General features: G+C 46.2%; 1 protein-coding gene across 1 annotated transcript in view; it reads right to left on the bottom strand.

Moving 5' to 3' along the window:
• Window positions 1-21,525, bottom strand: part of LOC144736789 (B-cadherin-like) — a 32,408-nt gene that overhangs the window by 7,464 nt on the left and 3,419 nt on the right. The window contains exons 2-12 of the mRNA XM_078619424.1: window positions 20,380-20,505; window positions 18,292-18,447; window positions 15,034-15,178; window positions 14,098-14,258; window positions 12,626-12,760; window positions 10,219-10,404; window positions 8,082-8,353; window positions 7,077-7,219; window positions 5,401-5,522; window positions 3,223-3,322; window positions 184-444 (exon numbers count right to left, since the gene is read on the bottom strand). Coding sequence (XP_078475550.1) covers window positions 184-444; window positions 3,223-3,322; window positions 5,401-5,522; window positions 7,077-7,219; window positions 8,082-8,353; window positions 10,219-10,404; window positions 12,626-12,760; window positions 14,098-14,258; window positions 15,034-15,178; window positions 18,292-18,447; window positions 20,380-20,505 — 1,807 coding nt within the window. The remainder of the gene's footprint in view (window positions 1-183; window positions 445-3,222; window positions 3,323-5,400; window positions 5,523-7,076; window positions 7,220-8,081; window positions 8,354-10,218; window positions 10,405-12,625; window positions 12,761-14,097; window positions 14,259-15,033; window positions 15,179-18,291; window positions 18,448-20,379; window positions 20,506-21,525) is intronic.

Below are 21,525 nucleotides of genomic sequence, written 5' to 3'. Positions count from 1 at the left end.
CAAAGACAGTGCATACATTATCAGGGTTGTGTTTTTTGTTTGCATTCCGACCGCAGGTATTGGGGTCAATGCAAACATGACTCCTTGCAAAAAATGTGTCAGTTTTGTGAGTGTGATTGCGTGTGATTGTGTGTTAGTTTTGTGTAAGTGTGCCATTGTCTTTGCGTGTGCAAAAACCAGCACCAGCCAAGAGCAGTCCCAGTAGCCCGGCCAGGATCCCAGCGATGGCGCCGTCCGAGAGATGGCTACCCAGGGCCTTCCCAGCCTCCCCGGCCGCAACGACGCAGTCCGGTTCGGGATGACCGCTGGTGCCGCATGGACACACGGAGACGTTGAGGGTCCGCGTAGCCCCGAGGCCGGCCCGGTCCGACATGTGCACGGGCACCGAGTGGAGGCCACGTGGTATTCTGGGGCCTCCACGGTACTTCACAATCGCCGACACGCCTGGACGCACGCACGCACGCACGGGTACAACAAGTTCAAGTTTAAGTTCAATTATTAGGTATAGCCCTGTGAGCCATTTGGCTCTTGAATCGGGTGCAACCGCAACAAAAAAACAAACAAAAACATGAACAAGAAACATCTTAAAGTGAATATGTGACTAAGTGCAAACAGAAAATCCAAGAAAAGACAGCAAAATATTGCAGAAAAAAATCAACGTACACCAACGCTGTGTGCAAAAATCCCAGTAAGATGCAAGTCAAACAACCAACAACAACCACAAGACAACTTAGATTAAGGCCATCAGTCTAACTCTGTACTACAACAAACAAACATGGCTAAACGAATACATCTTCTTGGTTCTTTCGGTAAAGTCACGTAGAATGGAAATAATAAAAATAAAACATACTAAAATAATTCTCACGACGTTTCGGCCACAACAGGTCTGTCTTCTCGACAGACCTGTTCTCCACCTGAGGACGGCTGCTTGCGTTGTGGCCGAAACGTCGTGAGAATTATTTTATTATGTTTTATTTTTATTATTTTATTATTTCCATTCTACGTGACTTTACCGAAAGAACCAAGAAGATGAATCCCTGCAGTCACGAAAGCTTTAAATTGAAATTAAACCAAAAAACTTTTCGAAATCACCAAAATAAAGCTTAAACAACGTGTGTGTGTGCGCATGCGTGCGCGTACCAGTGGGAACATGTGTTCAAAAGAGCTTAATAGCTCATCGGATTCCTCCAGTATAAATATTCTGACTCTGAGTAAGTGCCCGCCCCGGTTTTACTTATCCCAGAGTCGCCCTCCATCTAAGGTACCCCGCACCGCCAATGATCACGGTTGACTGCGTACGGTGCGAAAGAAATTCAACATACATACACACATTCCATCACCATCATCAGCAGCAGCCGTGATCATTCCGCACGAAAGCATAACAAAGTCACCACCACCTCTGAAGATCCCGCGATGCAATAATCCATTAAGCACCCGCACATGAACGGATTTTGTCACTCCATCTCCCTGGTGGACGCGTTTTAAAATGCCGTTCCCATTCCTTGGCTGTCCCTCTCTCATTATTCTTGACCACCGTCCATCATCCGTTTTAGCCATGACATGTCCTGCCCAAGTCCCCACTTAATTTTTTTTTGGTTTAACACGCTGGCTTACATATCCATGGTACTTTCGGTAAAGTCACGTGGATAGAAAACCAAAATGAAAATGAAAAGCAAAAAACCCACGACGTTTCGATCGCAACACAAGCGGCCTTCTTCAGGTGGAGAGAAAAAAAATATTGGTCGCGTAAGCGTACGCGACCAATTTCATCCATGAGGTTTTTTTGCGTTAGATCGCGTAAATATATAAATGTGTCGTGAAACCCACCACCACCCGACACAACCAACTAGTAAGGATTGTTTCGTAAACAGAACATGCCAATTTGTCTTGGAGAGCCAAGCCACAACATTTACAATTTTTTAAATTATATTTAATAGTTTGGATGATGTTGGTACATAGCCTGTGCTCTCTTATCCACGTGGTTCCTCCTCCTGTTTCTCAGTGTAATTCAAAGCATTCATTTCTCCACGCTGCTTTGTGTACTTTTTGTTCATGACCATATTTACACACCATACATCATAGCAGGTAGTGAGTACCAAATCCTCAGTTGGCTACATACGGTGCGAAAGAAGTTTCAACATAAATGCATACATAAGATGCTTCGCAAAGCAAAATGCACCCCAAACTTGTACAAGGTGCCAATAAAGTTACACAAATATTGTCACACACACGCGCGCACGCACCAGATTGTAAGACCCACCCCCGACTTTTTACTTTAAACTAAGTGGGGAGGTGGGGAGGGGAGGGTAAGTGTGCCTTGTAATCCAGAACAAAAGGTAACTCCCCTGGGATTGATAATCCCATCAGACACAGTAAAAAGTCCCGGTTAGTGTCAGTGGCGTAGTAATGGTACCAGATAGTGACAGATTTGGTGGTAGGTCTTAGTGTCGTGGTTCGGTTAGTTGTAGTGGGTTAATTGTGGGGCAAGATTTGTAGTAGGCCTAGTGCTAATGTTATGGTTAGTATTAGTGGTAGGGCTAGTGTTAGTGACATGGTTAGTGTTAGCCAGAGGTGTGGACTCGAGTCATGTGACTTGGACTCGAGTCAGACTCGAGTCATGAATTTGATGACTTGCGACTCGACTTGGACTTGCATAACAATGACTTTGTCCCACCTCTGGTGTTAGCAGTAGAGCTAGTGTTAGTGACATGGTTAGTGTTAGCAGTAGAGCTAGTGTTAGTGACATGGTTAGTGTTAGCAGTAGAGCTAGTGTTAGTGACATGGTTAGTGTTAGCAGTAGAGCTAGTGTTAGTGACATGGTTAGTGTTAGCAGTAGAGCTAGTGTTAGTGACATGGTTAGTGTTAGCAGTAGAGCTAGTGTTAGTGACATGGTTAGTGTTAGCAGTAGAGCTAGTGTTAGTGACATGGTTAGTGTTAGCAGTAGAGCTAGTGTTAGTGACATGGTTAGTTTCAATGGTAGGGCTCATGTTATGGTACAGCTTGTGTTAGAGGTAGGGCTAGTGTTAGTGGGATGGTTAGTGTTAGTGGTAGAGCTAGTGTTCGTGACATGGTTAGTTTCAATGGTAGGGCTCGTGTTATAGTCCAGCTTGTGTTAGAGGTAGGCTTAGTGGCATGGTTCGTGTGAGCGGGAGAGATCGTGCTCGGATGGGAATCCGGCCGTGACGAATTTTGTTGGGACTATGGGTCAGTCGGACTGCCCACCATCAGTTTCGGTGATGGCCCAGGTCTCCTGAGCCTCCGTTGGGATCTCGAACGTGAACGGAGCTCCGTTGGCGTCCGAGTCCGAGTCGTTGGCCGTGACCTGCGAGCACATGGGGGTTGTGGACACGCAGAGACGCACGCACACACGCGCGCACTTACACACACACACACCACACACACACACACCACACACACAGGCAGACACCACACACACACACCACACACACATACAACAAACACACACACCACACACACCACACACACACACCACACACACACCCTAAAGCCATAGATCCCCGTATAGCCTTAACGGACTGTTGGGGCAAGTGCTGTTAGCCAGAACCGATGAAGGCTGGAACAGCACACGAGGGGGTGGGTGGCCAGCACCACGCCCGGCCGCCTTTGTCTCCCCAGTGGCGATGTTTACACACCGCACGAGGTACTCATTTCAGGTTGAGTCGACCTAGGGGAGGCCCAGGACCGGTACAGATAATCGTCACTGGTGTTGGCCATGAGGGGGAATCAAACTCGGGTCGCCGAGTTCGTAGCGCAGCGCGCTAACCGCTACACTACCGCACGCACACCACACGCGCACTCACACACCCACACGCGCACTCACACACACACCACGTGTCACGTCAACAGAGATCCTGCCAGAGCCTGATTTAAAACGTTAAGGAGTGGAAAAGGGTGGGAGTGTGGAATCCTGAACTCTCAGATTTTTTTTTATTGACCTCTCTGCATGAAGATAATAATGATATAAATAAAAAAACATGCACTGTGTTCTCTCCCGTAAATATCAATATTCTGGGTATTGGCGATGACCAGGGCTGGAATTGGGAATCTTTTCTGGGAAAACCAGAGCATTAAATGTCTTCTCCTCCCCTTACAGAAAATAATGACATGTAGTAAAGGATGTATGGTTTATATCTTTCATTATAGCACCATATGAATACACAGTGCTGGAATGGGCGGGGGGGGGGGGTCTGTAATGTATTTTTTTTCTAAACAGAGTCCCTACATGAATAAATATATGTATACATTAAATGTATTTTCTCCGGTAAATATCAACAATATATAGATTTTCCTGGGCCTTCGTGCGTGTGCCACAGGTTTCCTTGGGATTTCCGTGAAGTTCAATTCACCTTCTTCGCCGTATTAAAATCTGTGCTAAATGATCGTTACATTTACGTTAAGAATTGTAATGCATATATATATATTTTAAAAAATTGTCTAATTATTTCGCCAAACAAATTGTATCGACGTAACCCAGGCCACCCTTGCAAGGCAGGGCGATGTTGCAAGTCTCCCAAAGGAACTGCACTTTTTCGATTTAAAGCTTTCGTGACTGCAGGGAATCATCTTCTTGGTTCTTTCGGCAAAGTCACGTAGAAGGGAAATAATAAAATAATTAAAATAAAACATAATAAAATAATTCTCACGACGTTTCGGCCACAACGCAAGCAGCCGTCCTCAGGTGAAGAACAGAATCTGAATGACTCTGTCTTCTCAACAGACCTGTTCTTCACCTGAGGACGGCTGCTTGCGTTGTGGCCGAAACGTCGTGAGAATTATTTATTTTGTTTTATTTTTATTATTTTATTATTTCCATTCTACGTGACTTTACCGAAAGAACCAAGAAGAGCACTGCACTTTATCTGCTGGTGAATTAAAGGAGCATGAAGTGCGTCCGAGTGTAGCTCGATGTACCCCACATTCATTGAACCCTGGAGCAAGATTTATGCACAGTGCGGGTTATTGTTTCCTCTTCTTGGTTCTTTCGGTAAAGTCACGTGACTTTACCGAAAGAACCAAGAAGATTAATCCCTGCAGTCACGAACGCTTTAAATCGAAACACGTACGTATGTTGGACTTCTTTCAGCAAAGTCACGTAGAAGGGAAATAATATAATAATACAAATAAAACATAATAAAATAAAAATTCTCACGACGTTTCGGCCACAACGCAAGCAGCCGTCCTCAGGTGAGGACTCACGTCGTGAGAATTGTATTTTATTATGTTTTATTTTTTATTATTTTATTACTTCCCTTCTACGTGACTTTACCGAAAGAACCAAGAAGATGAATCCCTGCAGTCACGAAAGCTTTAAATCGAAATTATTATTTCCTTTTAAAACCAAAACCAAACACCCCCAACAGAGCGGCGAAGTGGTTTCACCTTGACATAGTTGGGCCCCGTGTCACACAGGGCCACGGCAGGCTGTACCAATGCAGGGGGGTTGTCATTTGCGTCGTCCAGTTGAATGGTCAGGGTGCTTGTGCTCGTGCCTCCAGGAGAATCTGCACAGGGAGGGGGGACGTGGGATTGAAACGGCGGCCGGTTTCCGTGTGACGCTGTCCTCTCATTGATTCACTGGTCAAAAAAAAAAATTCTGGCCTGAACTTTTGCAGCTGTTTTAGACTAATTTCAGGGTGCTGATTCCAAATCTGATCTCAGATTTGTTCTGTCATATCGATTTTTATGCTATCGGCATACCCCATTTTCATTGATTTTACCAGAAATTAACTCTGTCACTTATGATTGCAAGTTGTTGCGAGTCAGTGACTGCTTTAGTGTTAAAATATGGTGCTGTATTTTTAGGATAGTGTGTTTATAATATCATATTATGTAGATATCCACATTTATTTAATATTTTTCTTCTGCAGTTTTTATTGAAAATGCAATATTTTATATCTCAAAAACCTGATGGGATAGACAAAAACTGATGCCAGATTTGGAATCAGCACCCCTTAAAATTACCTTAAACCCGTTGGAATACCTTATTCCAGAAAAAGTGTGTTGACCAGTGTTATCATTGGCATCATCATCGTCGTCACAGTCTCTTAGCAGGCAGGATTTTGCAGGCAATATTGTGATTCACAATTGGCAATATTGTGATTCGCGATCGGTGTGACGATTTATATTATTCACAACTAATTAGTATTATTGACCAATGATATTATTCACGACTCATTTATCTGGGCCAATTACTCATGAATACACTTTGCTTGTAGCAGGGTAGCATTTCAAGTTAGTTTAACTAGACCACGTTTGATCACCAATTATTACGTAAAAAGTAATTATGTTAATAATAGTTTGTAACAAAAAGAAATTGAGCGGGCGTGGTTATTGATAAAGGGGCTAAACTGACAGAGGAAGAGGCTGACAGCTTACCATGTGTCCCATTTAAGCTGTGTCCACACCCTGAGCAATCAGTTGCACAACTTGGTTGCATGCAACTCAACCGGTTGTGAGCAGTTGTGCAACCGGTTGCTTCGATGAGAGACGGACTCACCCTCCAAGCGATCTGCTCAGTGATGTATTTAATCACGTAGCAACGTTGAGGCAACCAACATTGGTCGTTAAAATCCTGCGCAAGCTGTTCAAGCTCCTTGTTGCAGCCCCGCTCAGACACGGACGAAGCAGTTGCAGGCGATCATGTTGCGTGATGTCGAAAGCGATTTGGTTGTGCAACTGATGGCTCAGATGCGGACCTGGCTCTAGGGTAGATGTCTATGGGATAGGGCGGATAAACTAAAACATATTTTAAGTGTTTTTATTTTTTTTATCAGGAACGGCCCAACGAGCTGTATAACTCGTTACCAGAAATGACCCGGCCACAAATGATAGCTCACAAAAATTGGTTTATCACGTGGACATTTCGAGTAGCCAATATTGATTCTAAATGCAGGGGAAAACCGGAGGACCCGAGAAAAATCCACGTGCCCACGGGAAAAGAGACACGCAAACTCCAAATACACAGCAGGCGTCAGGGTCGTGATGGAACCCACGACCTCCTGTATACCAGACGAGGCAGTTAACATCTCGCCACTGCGGCGCCCACGTGACAACACCTGGGTCGACTGCTATGAAGGTGGCAGTGTAGGTGTTGTTGACCACGAAGGGCGATTCGCGATCGGGTGGACGCTTTGTGGTGATGGCGCCGGTCTTTGGGTCGATAATGAGCCATCCTGCCGGGTCAGACAGCACACCATACCTGCCAGGAAGAAGAGTAATGACTGAGCACCTATTAAGATCAATTCGGCCAAGTGGATACTGGTGGTAGGGAGCCACCACCAAAGCCACCAAAGACAAAGATCCCCGGTATAGCCCAAAGAGGCTGTTGGGGCAAGTGCTGTTCGCAAGCACCTATGAAGGCCGGCACGGCACACGAGGAGGTGGGTGGCCAGCACCACGCCCGGCCGCCTTTGTCTCCCGAGTGGCGATGTTTACACACCACACCAGGTACTAATTTGAGGCTGAGTCGACCTAGGGGAGGCTCAGGACCGGTTCAGATAATCGTTACTCTTCTTGGTTATTTCGGTAAAGTCACGTAGAAGGGAAATAATAAAAATAAAACATAATAAAATAGATTTACACCATGGGAACCTCATTTGCCAGTAAAAAAATATGATAATTGTTTTTTTACCCTTCTATCTGGCAACAAAACTGACACCTTTTGGCGTCATCTGGTCCAACCCATGTGAGACTAGGCTCTAAGGAAAGCTGTCTCGGGTGTGGACCAATCAACTTCAAGGACAGTGCATACATTATCAGAGTTATGTTTTTTGTTTGCATTATGACTGCAGGTATTGTGGTCTATGCAAACATGACTCCTTGTAAAAAAGGTGTCAGTTTTGTTGCCAGATAGAAGGGTAAAAAAACGTTTATCATAATCAAATAGAACCAAGGAAGATGAAACCCTGCAGTCACGAAAGCTTTGAATCGAAATATAATCGTTACTGGTGTTGGCCGTGAGCAGGAATCGAACTCATAGGGCAGCGCGCTAACCGCTACACATACCAAATGCACGCACGCGCACGCGTACACAACACCGTGAGACAAACACCTGCCCCCACCTGATGTCGCTCTGCGCCGGACCATCAGGTCGCGCGAAGGCCACGGCGTGCATTGTGGCAATCGTGCCCCCCGAGCTGATGCCCTCCAGCATCTTCACGTCCAAGTGACGCGCCGTGAGCACGGGCCGCTCGTCCACGTCGCGCACGCGCAGCGTGAACTTGGCCATGGAGGAGGCGATCGTGGCCGAGTCTGGGGGGGGCCCCATGAACGGCACCTCGTTCTCGGCGAGCACGGCCAGCTTGAGCGAGCTCACCTTCTCAAAGTCCAGTGGCTGGTGGGGAGGGGGGGGGAGGCGGCAGTGAGGTGGGGTGGGGTCAGAGGTCGCAAACGGGTTTTGATTCCTTACCCGTACCCGGCCGCACCAGGGTCGAAAACGGGTACCTGCACCCGTACCCGGCCGTACCCTACCCGTACTTGCCTGGGTATGGGTATCGGGTACCTGATTGCGACCTCTGGGATGAAGCCATGTTTCAGGTGCGGGTGGGTTGATTCTAGGAACTTGAATTGTGAGAAGAGACAAGACGTTTGGAAATGAGTGACAAACGGTGACTCACCAGTGACTCACGGCCTACCCGTACCCGGCCGCACCAGGGCCGCAAACGGGTACCCGTACCCATACCCGGCCGGGTATCGGGTAGCCGGGTATCGGGTAGGGTACGGGTATCGGGTACCCGGTTGCGACCTCTGGGTGGGGAGCAGTGGTGGAGCGAGTCTGATATGCTCTTCCGATATTAGGAGGCCACTGGAACTAATTTCTTTAGAATTGCTTTTTGTGTTTAACCACCGCACGTCCGATTAGCATGGTTGGCTATGTACAGTGTGAAAGAAAAGTTCAACATAAATACATCTCCTTCGTCTGGAATGCAGGAGGAGGTTCAATCCCGACCCTGACACCTGTACATTTGGAGTATCCATGTCTCTCTCCCCATGGTCGCATGGATTTTTTCTCCAGGTCCTCCAATTTTACGCTCCACATTTAGAATCGTCGTCACGCATTTAGAGAGTATTTGGCTGCTATCAATTTCCAAATGACAGTTTCGCCAATATCGTTGAGCTTTCATTTATGGTAGCCAAATCGCTTCTAAACATATCTATATAGCTCAGTGGGCCTTACCTGGTAGTAGTGGTAGAATCAACATGCGTTTAGAGTATTTGTCTGCTATAAATTTCCACACGATGATAAACCACTTCGTTGAGCTACCATTAGTGATAGCCAGGCCGCTTCTGAGCTACGTACCTCAGTGTGAGCCTCATCTGCTGCTAAAATAAAAATAGTAAAGTGTAGTACAGGTAGTCCTCTACTTACGATCGAGATGCGTTACGACGACCCCATCGTAAGTCAAAAATATCGTAAGTCGAAGATGGCCTAGCCTACCCAAGAGTCTTAAAGAATGGTGATAATTTATCAAAACAGCAATTTACATTACCGTACTGTATAAACTATCCACTGTATGCATTTATTAATTACAATACTGTATTGCACAGTACAGTGTAAACTAAAAAAAACAAGGTAAATTCTTAGCCTACCTATATGAACTGCAATTTAATAGAAAGTTTTTTCAGGAAACAATCCTATCTGCTAAAAAAACGTTTAACATGCATTGAACGTATCGTATCGTGGTAACCTTAAAATGAAATCGCTAAAGATACGTATCATACATGCATTGAACGTATCGTAACGTATCATATTGTACTGTACTCACCAAGATTCTGTCCGTCGTCTGCATACTTGAACGATGTTAGGTAAAATTTTTATTTAAAGCTTTCGTGACTGCAGTGATTCATATTCTTGGTTCTTTATATTTATATTATTTTATTATTATTTCCCTTCTACGTGACTTTAAAAAATAAAAATAGTTGTATATTAATATGATTTTATTATTAAAACAAATTTTTATTTTATTTTATTATATATATTTTCATATTTATATTATTTTATTATTTCCCTTCTACGTGACTTTACCGAAAGAACCAAGAATACGATGTTAGGTTGTTGATGGCAATTTTGTCGAATCGCTATCGTCATCGTAAGTTCGAAATATCGTAAGTCGGACCCCATCGTAACTCGGGGACTATCTGTATATATGGGTGTGGGGTGGGGGGGTGGGGGCTGGGTGTGGGGGTGTGGCTGGGCACCTTGATGAGCGTGATGACGCCCTCGTTGGTGACGGGGTCGGTGTCCACGCGGAACTGGCCTCCCTCGTTGCCCCGCACGATGGTGTAGCGCCCTCGCCACGCGCTCGTGTTCACCTTGTCGGCGTCCGACACGCGCACGCGCCCCACCACCACCTCCTTCGTGTTCTCGTCCACCTCCCCGGACAGCTGGGGAGGAGGAGATGGACAGGGTCAGGGTTAGGAGTTGGGGCTGTTGTGCTGATTCAATAACAATGGGCGTCGGGGTAATTGATGCCCTGTCTCTTGCTCCCAGTCGCGAACTCCTTGCAGCGGTCGCAGAGGTCGCAAACGGGTTTTGATTCCTTACCCGTACCCGGCCGCACCAGGGTCAAAAACGGGTACCCGTACCCTACCCGTACCCGGCCGGGTATCGGGTAGGGTACGGGTACCCGATTGCGACCTCTGGGATGAAGCCATGTTGCAGGCGCGGGTGGGTTGATTCTAGGAACTTGAATTATGAGAAGAGACAAGACGTTGGGAAATGAGTGACAAACGCTACCCGTACCCGGCCGGGTACAGGTAGCCGGGTATCTGGTAGGGTACGGGTATCGGGTACCCGGTTGCGACCTCTGAGCGGTGGTGGCTTTTGGTTCGCCATCGAACAAAGACGGTGGTCACCGCATCGCGGCGCTTTTGGATGCGCTTCCCGGGCTGTCTGGAACGTTCTTGCTTCCGATATGAGGGAGCCACTTGAGCTATGCACTGTTAAATCATCTAGATTGAAAGCTCATTTTTTTAGAACTGCTTTTTGTGTTTTGTTTGTTGGCCTCTAATTAGCATGGTTGGCTACATATTGTGCAAAAGAAGTTCAACACATACGATGGGGCCGAGTCTATCCACGGGACACCCATTGTTGATATCCCCACAAACTGGTACTCGTTTTATCGACCCCCGCAGGAAATAAGGATTGTGAGCTGGTCGCTCTACCACTGATCCACCGCATACACGCGTATTGATAGATGATAACAACAATAGTGCAATATGTTATACATAGGATTTCACGGCCAATATAAAGAATAATAATAACACTGGTCAACAAAAAAAAAAACATTTTTTTCTGGCCTGGACTTTTGCAACTGTTTTAGACTAATTTCAGGGTGCTGATTCCAAATCTGATCTCAGATTTGCTCTATCACATCGATTTTTATGCTATCGGCATACCCCATTTTCATTGATTTTACCCGAAATTAACTCTGTCACTTATGATTGCAAGTTGTTGCGAGTCAGTGACTGCTTTAGTGTTAAAATATGGTGCTGTATTTTTAGGATAGTGTGTTTATAATATCATTTTATGTAGATATCCACATTTATTTAATATTTTTCTTCCGCAGATTTTATTGAAAATGCAATATTTTATATCTCAAAAACCTGACGTGATAGACAAAAACTGATGCCAGATTTGGAATCAGCACCCCAAAATTACCTTAAACCCGTTGGAATACCTCATACCAGAAAAAGTGTGTTGACCAGTGTTATCAAACCCTAAACCATCAGCTTAAAGTCCAGCTGTGGCAGTGACCTAGCAACAGTTGGGTGGCTCATCACACCGACCACCCGTCTCAAGATTCTTATCGTCCTGTGAGGTCAGAGCCCGAATTTCGAATTTCACATTTCATCCATCCCTCCGATTAACACGGTTGGCTACGTACATTGCGCAATAAGTTCAACATATTTCGATTTAAAGCTTTCGTGACTGCAGCATTTCATGTTATTTGGGTCTTTCGGTAAAGTCACATAGATAGATTCAAAGAAAATAACAAAAAACTACAACGTTTCGATGGCAACACAAGCGATCTAAACGTCGTAGTTTTTTGGTTATTTTCTTTGAACTTATCTACGTGACTTTACCGAAAGACCCAAATAATAGAAGTGAGTATTGACGACGTTTCTCCTGCCTTGTTTGTGGAATAGCTGCAAAAAAGGGCCCTTGCCCGAAACGTCGCCTATCATATAAATACATGTTTTTTTTCGATTTAAAGCTTTCGTGACTGCAGGGATTCATCTTCTTGGTTCTTTCGGTAAAGTCACATAGAATGAAAATAATAAAGTAATACAAATAAAACATAATAAAATAATATATTTTAAAATAATAGAAATAAAACATAATAAAAAAAGATATTTTATTATGTTTTATTTGTATTATTTTATTATTTCCATTCTACGTGACTTTACCGAAAGATCCAAGGAGAAGTTCAACATACATACCTACGTACATACAAACCACACACACACACACCCTGGGGCAACCGGTCATATTTTAGCTTCCACGCTCTTCTTTGTACGCTCCGCCTCGTGACCTCCAGTCTGCCTCGAATGACCTACTCGTGAGCCTGGACATGGGAGGGGCGTTGGGAAGTTTCTACCGCACCTCCTTGGCCACGACCTTGGGGGCATTGTCGTTGATGTCAGCCACAGTGATGGAGACGGTGGCCGTGCTGGACAATCCGCTTCCATCTCCGTTGTTGTCTGCCACCTCCATGACCAGCGCGTAGTACTCCACCGTCTGTGCACAAAGATAAAGGCACAGATCTCTCAACACCCATGTAGCCTACGCAGGCCGTAGCCATGGAGTCAACATTGGTGGGGACCAAATCTTCCAGGGGGTCTAGAGGTCACCCCCCCCAGAAAAAAAATCTAAATTCGAAAACTAATTTCCTGCCTAAAATATTTCAAAATTCACTAACACATTGGATGGACTTGTCATTATTCTTTTTTACAATAATGTCGAATAGTGTATTGTATTACGTTGCTCTGTTTTTCACCTTTTCTTGTTCCATTGTATGTAATGGCAGAGATAGGGATGAATAAAATACAACCATAACTACAATCATATAAACAGAAATCTATGCATTGTTACATGAAGACAAGTCCAGATATTGTGGCCAAGGGTTAGCAAATTGTTATTTTTATTTACACAGCATAGCTATTAAAACAATAAATATTGTTTACAGCAATATATTGAGGGGGGCATTTTGAGCACATTTGAAAATTGGGGGGGGATGTGTCCCCCCCAATGTATATTATAATTACGGCCTTGTAGCCTACGCAGGCTGTTGGGGGCAAGTGCAGTTAGCGAGCACCTATTAAGGCCGGGACTGTAGCACACCTACAAGGGTGGAGGGAGGGGCGGGGGGCACCATGCCTGGCCTTTTTGTCTTCCCCAATGCCGATGTTTTGCACAACTCATCAGGTACTCATTCAAAGCTGAGTTGTCCTAGGGGAGGCCCACAACTGGTTCAGATATTCAACACCTGAACGTTGACCGTGAGTGGGAATTCAAGTCGGTTAGCCTGGTTCGTTGCGCAGTGCGCCAACCACTATGGTACCAGACAACAACAACAACAACCGCCATTCGCCACTAAGTGGAAGTGACGTCACCACGACGCTTGTGCCAGGCCATGTGCACGTTGAGGCCACGTGAAGTGTCGAACGCCCGCTGGCAGGAGGTCACGGGGCAGACCCAGGTTCGCACATACACACATACACACACGTGACCACGCTCTCACATGCTCACGTGGCCAAGTGAGCAAATGACTGGGTGGATGAGCAAGTGAACATTTGAGTGGCTGAGTGAGTGAATTAGTGAATGGCTGTGTGAGTGAATGAGTGAACGGATGAGCGAGTGAGTGGTCGAGTGGCTGAGTGAGCCGTTAAGTAGCTGAGCGTTTGGATGCTTGAATTGTTTCACAGGCGGCTGAGTGACTGTGCGTGCGAGCGAGTGAGTGAGCTGCTGATCATTGCGTGAGTGAGTGGCTGAGTGACCAAGCGAGTGAGTGGCTGAGTGACCAAGCGAGTGGTTGCGTGGCTGAGCGAGTGAGCGAGCGATCAAAGTGGGTTGACCTCGCGGTCGAGCTGGGAATTGGTGCGGATGACACCGTCTGCGGGGTTGACCCTGAAGTCGGTCCCCTGTGGATGCTGGGATATGAGGCGGAAGGCGAGGGCAGTGGCCGGGGTTCCGGGCTCGTCCCGGTCCGATGCCATCACCTGCACTACGAATGTACCTGCACGCACATGGCGTGCACGCACATGGCGTGCATGCAACGAACCCTCATCACGATTGTCGTCGGCCAGAGTCAATCCACTGCCAATCTCGGCGTAGCTCGGTGCTCTGTGGGGAGGTGCATGGGTGGGCGGAATTCCGGATATGCACGACAGACAGACAGATAATCCCTGGTGGGCAGTGTGGAACCTGTTGTTCCTACCTGTAAAAGCAGTGAACTATTTGTCCTTTGTAAACGTGACACATGTTTAACTTCTAGATTTGAAGCTTTCGTGATGAGCCCCTCCCTCCCTCCTCCCCCCTTAACTTGTATTTAAGAACTTGCATCTTGGAATCTCTGCCTCACTTGATACAGCAAATCTAGCTGTGACGGTCCCACCTGATGACGGAGACTTGTGTTGCCTCCGAAACGTCGTGATTTATTATTTTATTTTATTTCTACTTTTACTTTTAGTAATTTTTTATTTAATTTTTTACCTACGTGACTTTACCGACAAAACCTAAGAGTACATGTTTTACTGTTTTAACCGTGTCGGGTAGTGCCGGGTTACGACACATTTATAAATAACGCGAGCTAACCCAAAACCCTTTATTATGAATAATATTGGTCGCGAAAGCCTTACGTGTCAAACTACTGTACATAGCTCCAGTTAGTTGGGGAGGGGGAGGTGGGGGGACCTTTCTACCTGATACAATTTTTTGTAACAAAATAAAATAAATAAAAATCCACTCCACTGCTCGACCACACGCAGCCCCGTGGGGTGGTGAGGACGTACCCTTGGCGGCACCCTCTGTGACGCTGGCCGGGTATGTGGCGCGCGAGAACTCCGGCGCGTTGTCGTTGATGTCCTTCACGTGGATGACGAGGTCGAACGGAGTCTCCAGCGCGTTGCCCTGCTCATCGTAGGCCTGCACCTTCAGCTGCCGCCCGACACACACACACCACGTGAACAACACCAAGGTCTCATATTCTTAGGTTTTTTCGGTAAAGTCACGTAGGTATAAAATAAAAATTACTAAAAGTAAAAAGTCACGTAGGTAAAAAAATAAAATTAATAAAAATAAAAGGGGAAAAATATATTTATATTATTTTTATTTTACTTTTATTAATTTAAATTTAAATTTTTTACCTACGTGACTTTACCGAAAAAACCTAAGAATATGAATCCTTGCAGTCACGAAAGCTTCAAATCTAGAATTAACACCAAGGTCACCAACCCACACATGTACAAGGCCCCTACTACTGACCTCCTGCATACCAGGCGAGGAAGTTAACATCTCAATCACCGCGGCCGGGAAGGCGTCACTGAGCTGTGTGTAGCTCTTTTTCAGAAGCGACCTGGCTATCAAAAATGACAGCTCAACGAAGTGTCTTATCATCGTGTGGAAATGTATAGCAGCCAAATACTCTAAACGCATCGATAATAGAGGTTTTTGTGGGTTAGATTTACGCAATCTAACCCCCCAAAAAACTCTATTTTGGATGATATTGGTCGCGAAAGCCTACGTGTTAAACTGACTCTAAACGCATGTTGATTCTAAATGTGGAGGGAAAACCGGAGGACCCGGATAAAAATCCACGCGATCACGGGGAGAACATGCAAACTCCAAACAAACAGGCGTAATTGTAGATATCGAACCCACGACCTCCTGCATACCAGGCGAGGGAGTTAACATCTTGCCACCGTATGATATAGCCTACACCAGGGGTTGGAAACCAAAATAAGAAAAAACAATTTTTTTTTAGATTTCGGTAAAAATAAAACTCCATTTAAAGAGTGGATGGGTGAGTAAGTCGCTAGGTGAATGACTGAGTTAGTGGATGGATGGGTGAGTGAGTAGGTCGGTGGATTATACAGGTAGGAACAACAGTTCCACACTGCCCACCAGGGATTATTTGTCTGTCGTGCATAGCCCCTCCCAAACAAGCACGCCCCCGGATTGGTTGAAGTGATTCACGTGACCGCGAGCTTTCTGTCGTGCACGAATGCGCTGTCCAACCAAGTTCCTACCTTAATTTTAGAACTTTCGTGACTGCAGGAATTATTATTTGTTTAATAAGTTCCTACCTGTCCACTCCGAAGGAACGTGTTTGAGTGAGAGAGCGATCGAGTGGATGAGCGAGTCAACAGGTGAGTCAACAAGTGAGTGGGCGCGCAGGCAAGTAGATGGGCAAGTGAGCGAATAGATAAGTGAGTGAAGCGATAGATGGTGAATTAAATGGTGGGCGAGTGAGCCGTCGATTGAGTGAGCGAATGAGCGAGCCACTGAGCGAGCGAGTGAATAGGTAGGATGGTGGTTGGCTGGGTGATTGAGCCGTCGAGGAAGTAAGTGAGCGAGTGAGTGATTGAGTGAATGAATGGTTAGGATGGTGGTTGGCTGGGTGATTGAGCCGTCGAGGAAGTAAGTGAGCGAGCGAATGAGAAAGTGAGCGAGCAGGCAAGTGAGAAAGTAAGTGAGCGAGTGAGTGATTGAGTGAATGAATGGTTAGGATGGTGGTTGGCTGGGTGATTGAGCCGTCGAGGAAGTAAGTGAGTGAGCGAGTGAGAAAGTGAGCGAGCAGGCAAGTGAGAAAGTAAGTGAGCGAGTGAGTGATTGAGTGAATTAATGGTTAGGATGGTGGTTGGCTGGGTGATTGAGCCGTCGAGGAAGTAAGTGAGCGAGCGAATGAGAAAGTGAGCGAGCAGGCAAGTGAGAAAGTAAGTGAGCGAGTGAGTGATTGAGTGAATGAATGGTTAGGATGGTGGTTGGCTGGGTGATTGAGCCGTCGAGGAAGTAAGTGAGCGAGCGAATGAGAAAGTGAGCGAGCAGGCAAGTGAGAAAGTAAGTGAGCGAGTGAGTGATTGAGTGAATGAATGGTTAGGATGGTGGTTGGCTGGGTGATTGAGCCGTCGAGGAAGTAAGTGAGCGAGCGAATGAGAAAGTGAGCGAGCAGGCAAGTGAGAAAGTAAGTGAGCGAGTGAGTGATTGAGTGAATGAATGGTTAGGATGGTGGTTGGCTGGGTGATTGAGCCGTCGAGGAAGTAAGTGAGCGAGTGAGTGAGAAATTGAGCGAGCAGGCAAGTGAGAAAGTAAGTGAGCGAGTGAGTGATTGAGTGAATGAATGGTTAGGATGGTGGTTGGCTGGGTGATTGAGCCGTCGAGGAAGTAAGTGAGCGAGTGAGTGAGAAATTGAGCGAACAGGCAAGTGAGAAAGTAAGTGAGCGAGTGAGTGATTGAGTGAATTAATGGTTAGGATGGTGGTTGGCTGGGTGATTGAGCCGTCGAGGAAGTAAGTGAGCGAGTGAGTGAGAAATTGAGCGAGCAGGCAAGTGAGAAAGTAAGTGAGCGAGTGAGTGATTGAGTGAATGAATGGTTAGGATGGTGGTTGGCTGGGTGATTGAGCCGTCGAGGAAGTAAGTGAGCGAGTGAGTGAGAAATTGAGCGAGCAGGCAAGTGAGAAAGTAAGTGAGCGAGTGAGTGATTGAGTGAATTAATGGTTAGGATGGTGGTTGGCTGGGTGATTGAGCCGTCGAGGAAGTAAGTGAGCGAGTGAGTGAGAAATTGAGCGAGCAGGCAAGTGAGAAAGTAAGTGAGCGAGTGAGTGATTGAGTGAATTAATGGTTAGGATGGTGGTTGGCTGGGTGATTGAGCCGTCGAGGAAGTAAGTGAGCGAGTGAGTGAGAAATTGAGCGAGCAGGCAAGTGAGAAAGTAAGTGAGCGAGTGAGTGATTGAGTGAATTAATGGTTAGGATGGTGGTTGGCTGGGTGATTGAGCCGTCGAGGAAGTAAGTGAGCGAGTGAGTGAGAAAGTGAGCGAGCAGGCAAGTGAGAAAGTAAGTGAGCGAGTGAGTGATTGAGTGAATGAATGGTTAGGATGGTGGTTGGCTGGGTGATTGAGCCGTCGAGGAAGTAAGTGAGCGAGCGAATGAGAAAGTGAGCGAGCAGGCAAGTGAGAAAGTAAGTGAGCGAGTGAGTGATTGAGTGAATGAATGGTTAGGATGGTGGTTGGCTGGGTGATTGAGCTGTCAAGAGAGTGAGCGAGTGAGCCTTACGGTGTAAGTGGGGATCTCCTCACGGTCCACCACCTTCTGCTGGTAAATGCGTCCGAATTTGGGGTCCATCGAGAAGACCCCGAGCGGGGGTCGGTCGACCCCCTCCCCTGTCATCACGTATGTCACTTCCATGAGCTTTGAGATGTCCGAGATCACCTGCGGAAATCGCGACAATCATCACCACAATCATCACCATTATCATCACCACAATCATCACCACAATCATCACCATAACCATTACCATCACCACAATCATCACCACAATCATCACCATAATCATCACCACAATCATCACCATAATCATTATCACAATCATCACCATAATCATTACCATCACCACAATCATCACCACAATCATCACCATAATCATCACCACAATCATCACCATAATCATTATCACAATCATCACCACAATCATCACCATCATCATCACCACAATCATCACCATACTCATTATCACAATCATCACCACAATCATCACCACAATCATCACCACAATCATTACTATCACCACAATCATCACCACAATCATTACCATCATCATCACCATAATCATTACCATCACCACCATCATCACCATTATCATCATTACCATCATCACCATAATCATCACCATAATCATCACCACAATCATCACCATAATCATTACCATCACCACAATCATCACCACAATCATCACCATCACCACAATCATCACCATCATCACCACAATCATCACCACAATCATCATCATCATTAGAATTACCACAATAACCATCAACGCCACCACAATCGTCATCATAACCACAATCATCATCATTACAATCATCACCACATTCATTAACACAATCATCACGATCACAACAATCATTACCATCACCATAACCATCATCACCACTCCAATCATCATCACAATCATGATCATCAAAGACAAATATCTCCCTTATAACCTTAACAGACTGTTGGAACAAGTGCTGTTAGCGAGCACCTATGATGGCCGGCACAGCACACGAGGGGGTGGGTGACCAGCACCACGCCCGGCCGCCTTTGCCTCCCCAGTGGCGATGTTTAAGCACAAAGCCAGATATGATCATCACCACCGCCATCACAATCATCATTAGAATCACAGCAACGGATATAATCTTCACCGCCAGCAACGCCACCATTTAGGGCCGTCCATAAATGACGTCACGCGATTTTGGACGATTTTTGACCCCCCCCCCCTCGTCATACGGCGTCACAAAAAGTCAGAGCCCCCCCCCCTCAAATATGACGTCACAAAGCTCTGCCCCCCCCCCCCAAAAAAATGCTTCAAATCGCTTTAAACTATTGTCATTGTAGTGCGTATTTAATGTGGCGCTGCACTCTGATGTTGTAGGAGAAAACATTTATTAAAAAGTCAATTTAATTAAGTAGAACGTGTTGTCTATGTTTATTTAAAGTTGCGCATTTTGATGTGACGTCACATTTCTCAACCCCACCCCCTCGTCACACATCGTCACAAATGTCTGACCCCCCCCCCCCTAGGTGCGTGACGTCATTTATGGACGGCCCCTTAGCAACCATGAGCAACCACAATAATCAGCCTCCCATCAATTACCATCGCCACCACCGCCATCAGCAACAGCAAGAACAACAACATCATCATCTCGATTTCAAGCTTTCGTGACTGCAGGGATTCATCTTCTTGGTTCTTTCGGTAAAGTCACGTAGACGCTGTCTCCCCGACAGACCTGGTCTTCACCTGAGGACGGCTGCTTGCGTTGTGGCCGAAACGTCGTGAGAATTATTTTATTATGTTTAATTTTTATTATTTTATTATGTTTTATTTTTATTATTTGATTGTTTCCCTTCTACGTGACTTTACCGAAAGAACCAAGAAGACGAATCCCTGCAGTCACGAAAGCTTTAAATCGAAATTTAGCTACATAGCATATAATTCTCACAATTATTTTATTATGTTTAATTTTTATTATTTTATTATGTTTTATTTTTATTATTTGATTGTTTCCCTTCTACGTGACTTTACCGAAAGAACCAAGAAAAAACATCATCATCATCATCAGCATTCATCATCGTCGTCTTCATCGTCCTCCTCCTCCTCCTTACGAATCTGAGGTATCTGGGCACTCCTTGCCCATCGCCCTCGGTGACGGCGATGGGAGGGGTCCCCCAGCTCCTGCGTCGTCTGATGGCAGAGGAGGGGGATCCTTCCGCACCCCACCACTTTGACACCTAGAGGAAGAGTTTGGATTTCGGGAGGAGAGGAGAGGGGGAAGGGGTTGGCGTGGGGATAAGTGAGAGCGGTGGGGGGACACGGACATGCAGATATGAGCTACCCGTCGGAGGCCGTCGGAATGCGAGAAGGGCTGCGTGCAGAACGAGAGAGAGCGAGAGAGTGAGCGAGAGAGAGAGCGAGAGAGAGAGCGAGAGAGTGAGCGAGAGAGTGAGCGAGAGAGTGAGCGAGAGAGTGAGCGAGAGAGAGAGCGAGAGAGTGAGCGAGAGAGTGAGCGAGAGAGTGAGCGAGAGAGTGAGCGAGAGAGAGAGCGAGAGAGAGAGCGAGAGAGTGAGCGAGAGAGTGAGCGAGAGAGAGAGCGAGAGAGTGAGCGAGAGAGTGAGCGAGAGAGTGAGCGAGAGAGTGAGCGAGAGAGTGAGCGAGAGAGAGAGCGAGAGAGAGAGCGAGAGAGAGAGCGAGAGAGTGAGCGAGAGAGTGAGCGAGAGAGAGAGCGAGAGAGTGAGCGAGAGAGTGAGCGAGAGAGTGAGCGAGAGAGAGAGCGAGAGAGAGAGCGAGAGAGAGAGCGAGAGAGTGAGCGAGAGAGTGAGCGAGAGATTGAGCGAGAGAGAGAGCGAGAGAGTGAGCGAGAGAGTGAGCGAGAGGTGGGGGTTTATATAAAGCAAAGTAACAAAAAATAAAGTTAAATAAAAAAAAATTACGAAATGATGAACGAAGCAAAGTGCCGAATACACCGAGCATCTTCTTGTTTCCACTGATCGTAAAAAAAGGGGGAGAGAAAGAAAGATGCAGTGGAATGCAGCATCGCCCTCGTGGTCAGGGGTGGGTGGTGAGTGGGTGAGTGGATTGAAATATGGTTAATTAATTGGTGGGGAGCGGTGGTGCAGTGGTTAGCGCGCTGCGCTCCAAACCCGGCATTCCAAGTTCGGTTCCCATTCACGGCCAACACCAGCGAAGATTATTTTAACCAGTCTTGGACCTCCTCTAGGCCGACTCAGCATCAAATGAGTACCTGGTGCTGG

The sequence above is a fragment of the Lampetra planeri genome, chromosome 63, assembly GCF_965212315.1.
Source record: "Lampetra planeri chromosome 63, kcLamPlan1.2.h2, whole genome shotgun sequence".
In the NCBI taxonomy this organism is placed as follows: domain Eukaryota; kingdom Metazoa; phylum Chordata; class Hyperoartia; order Petromyzontiformes; family Petromyzontidae; genus Lampetra; species Lampetra planeri.
Note: the sequence above shows the minus strand (reverse complement) of the source record. Positions and strands in the feature narration are given on the sequence as shown.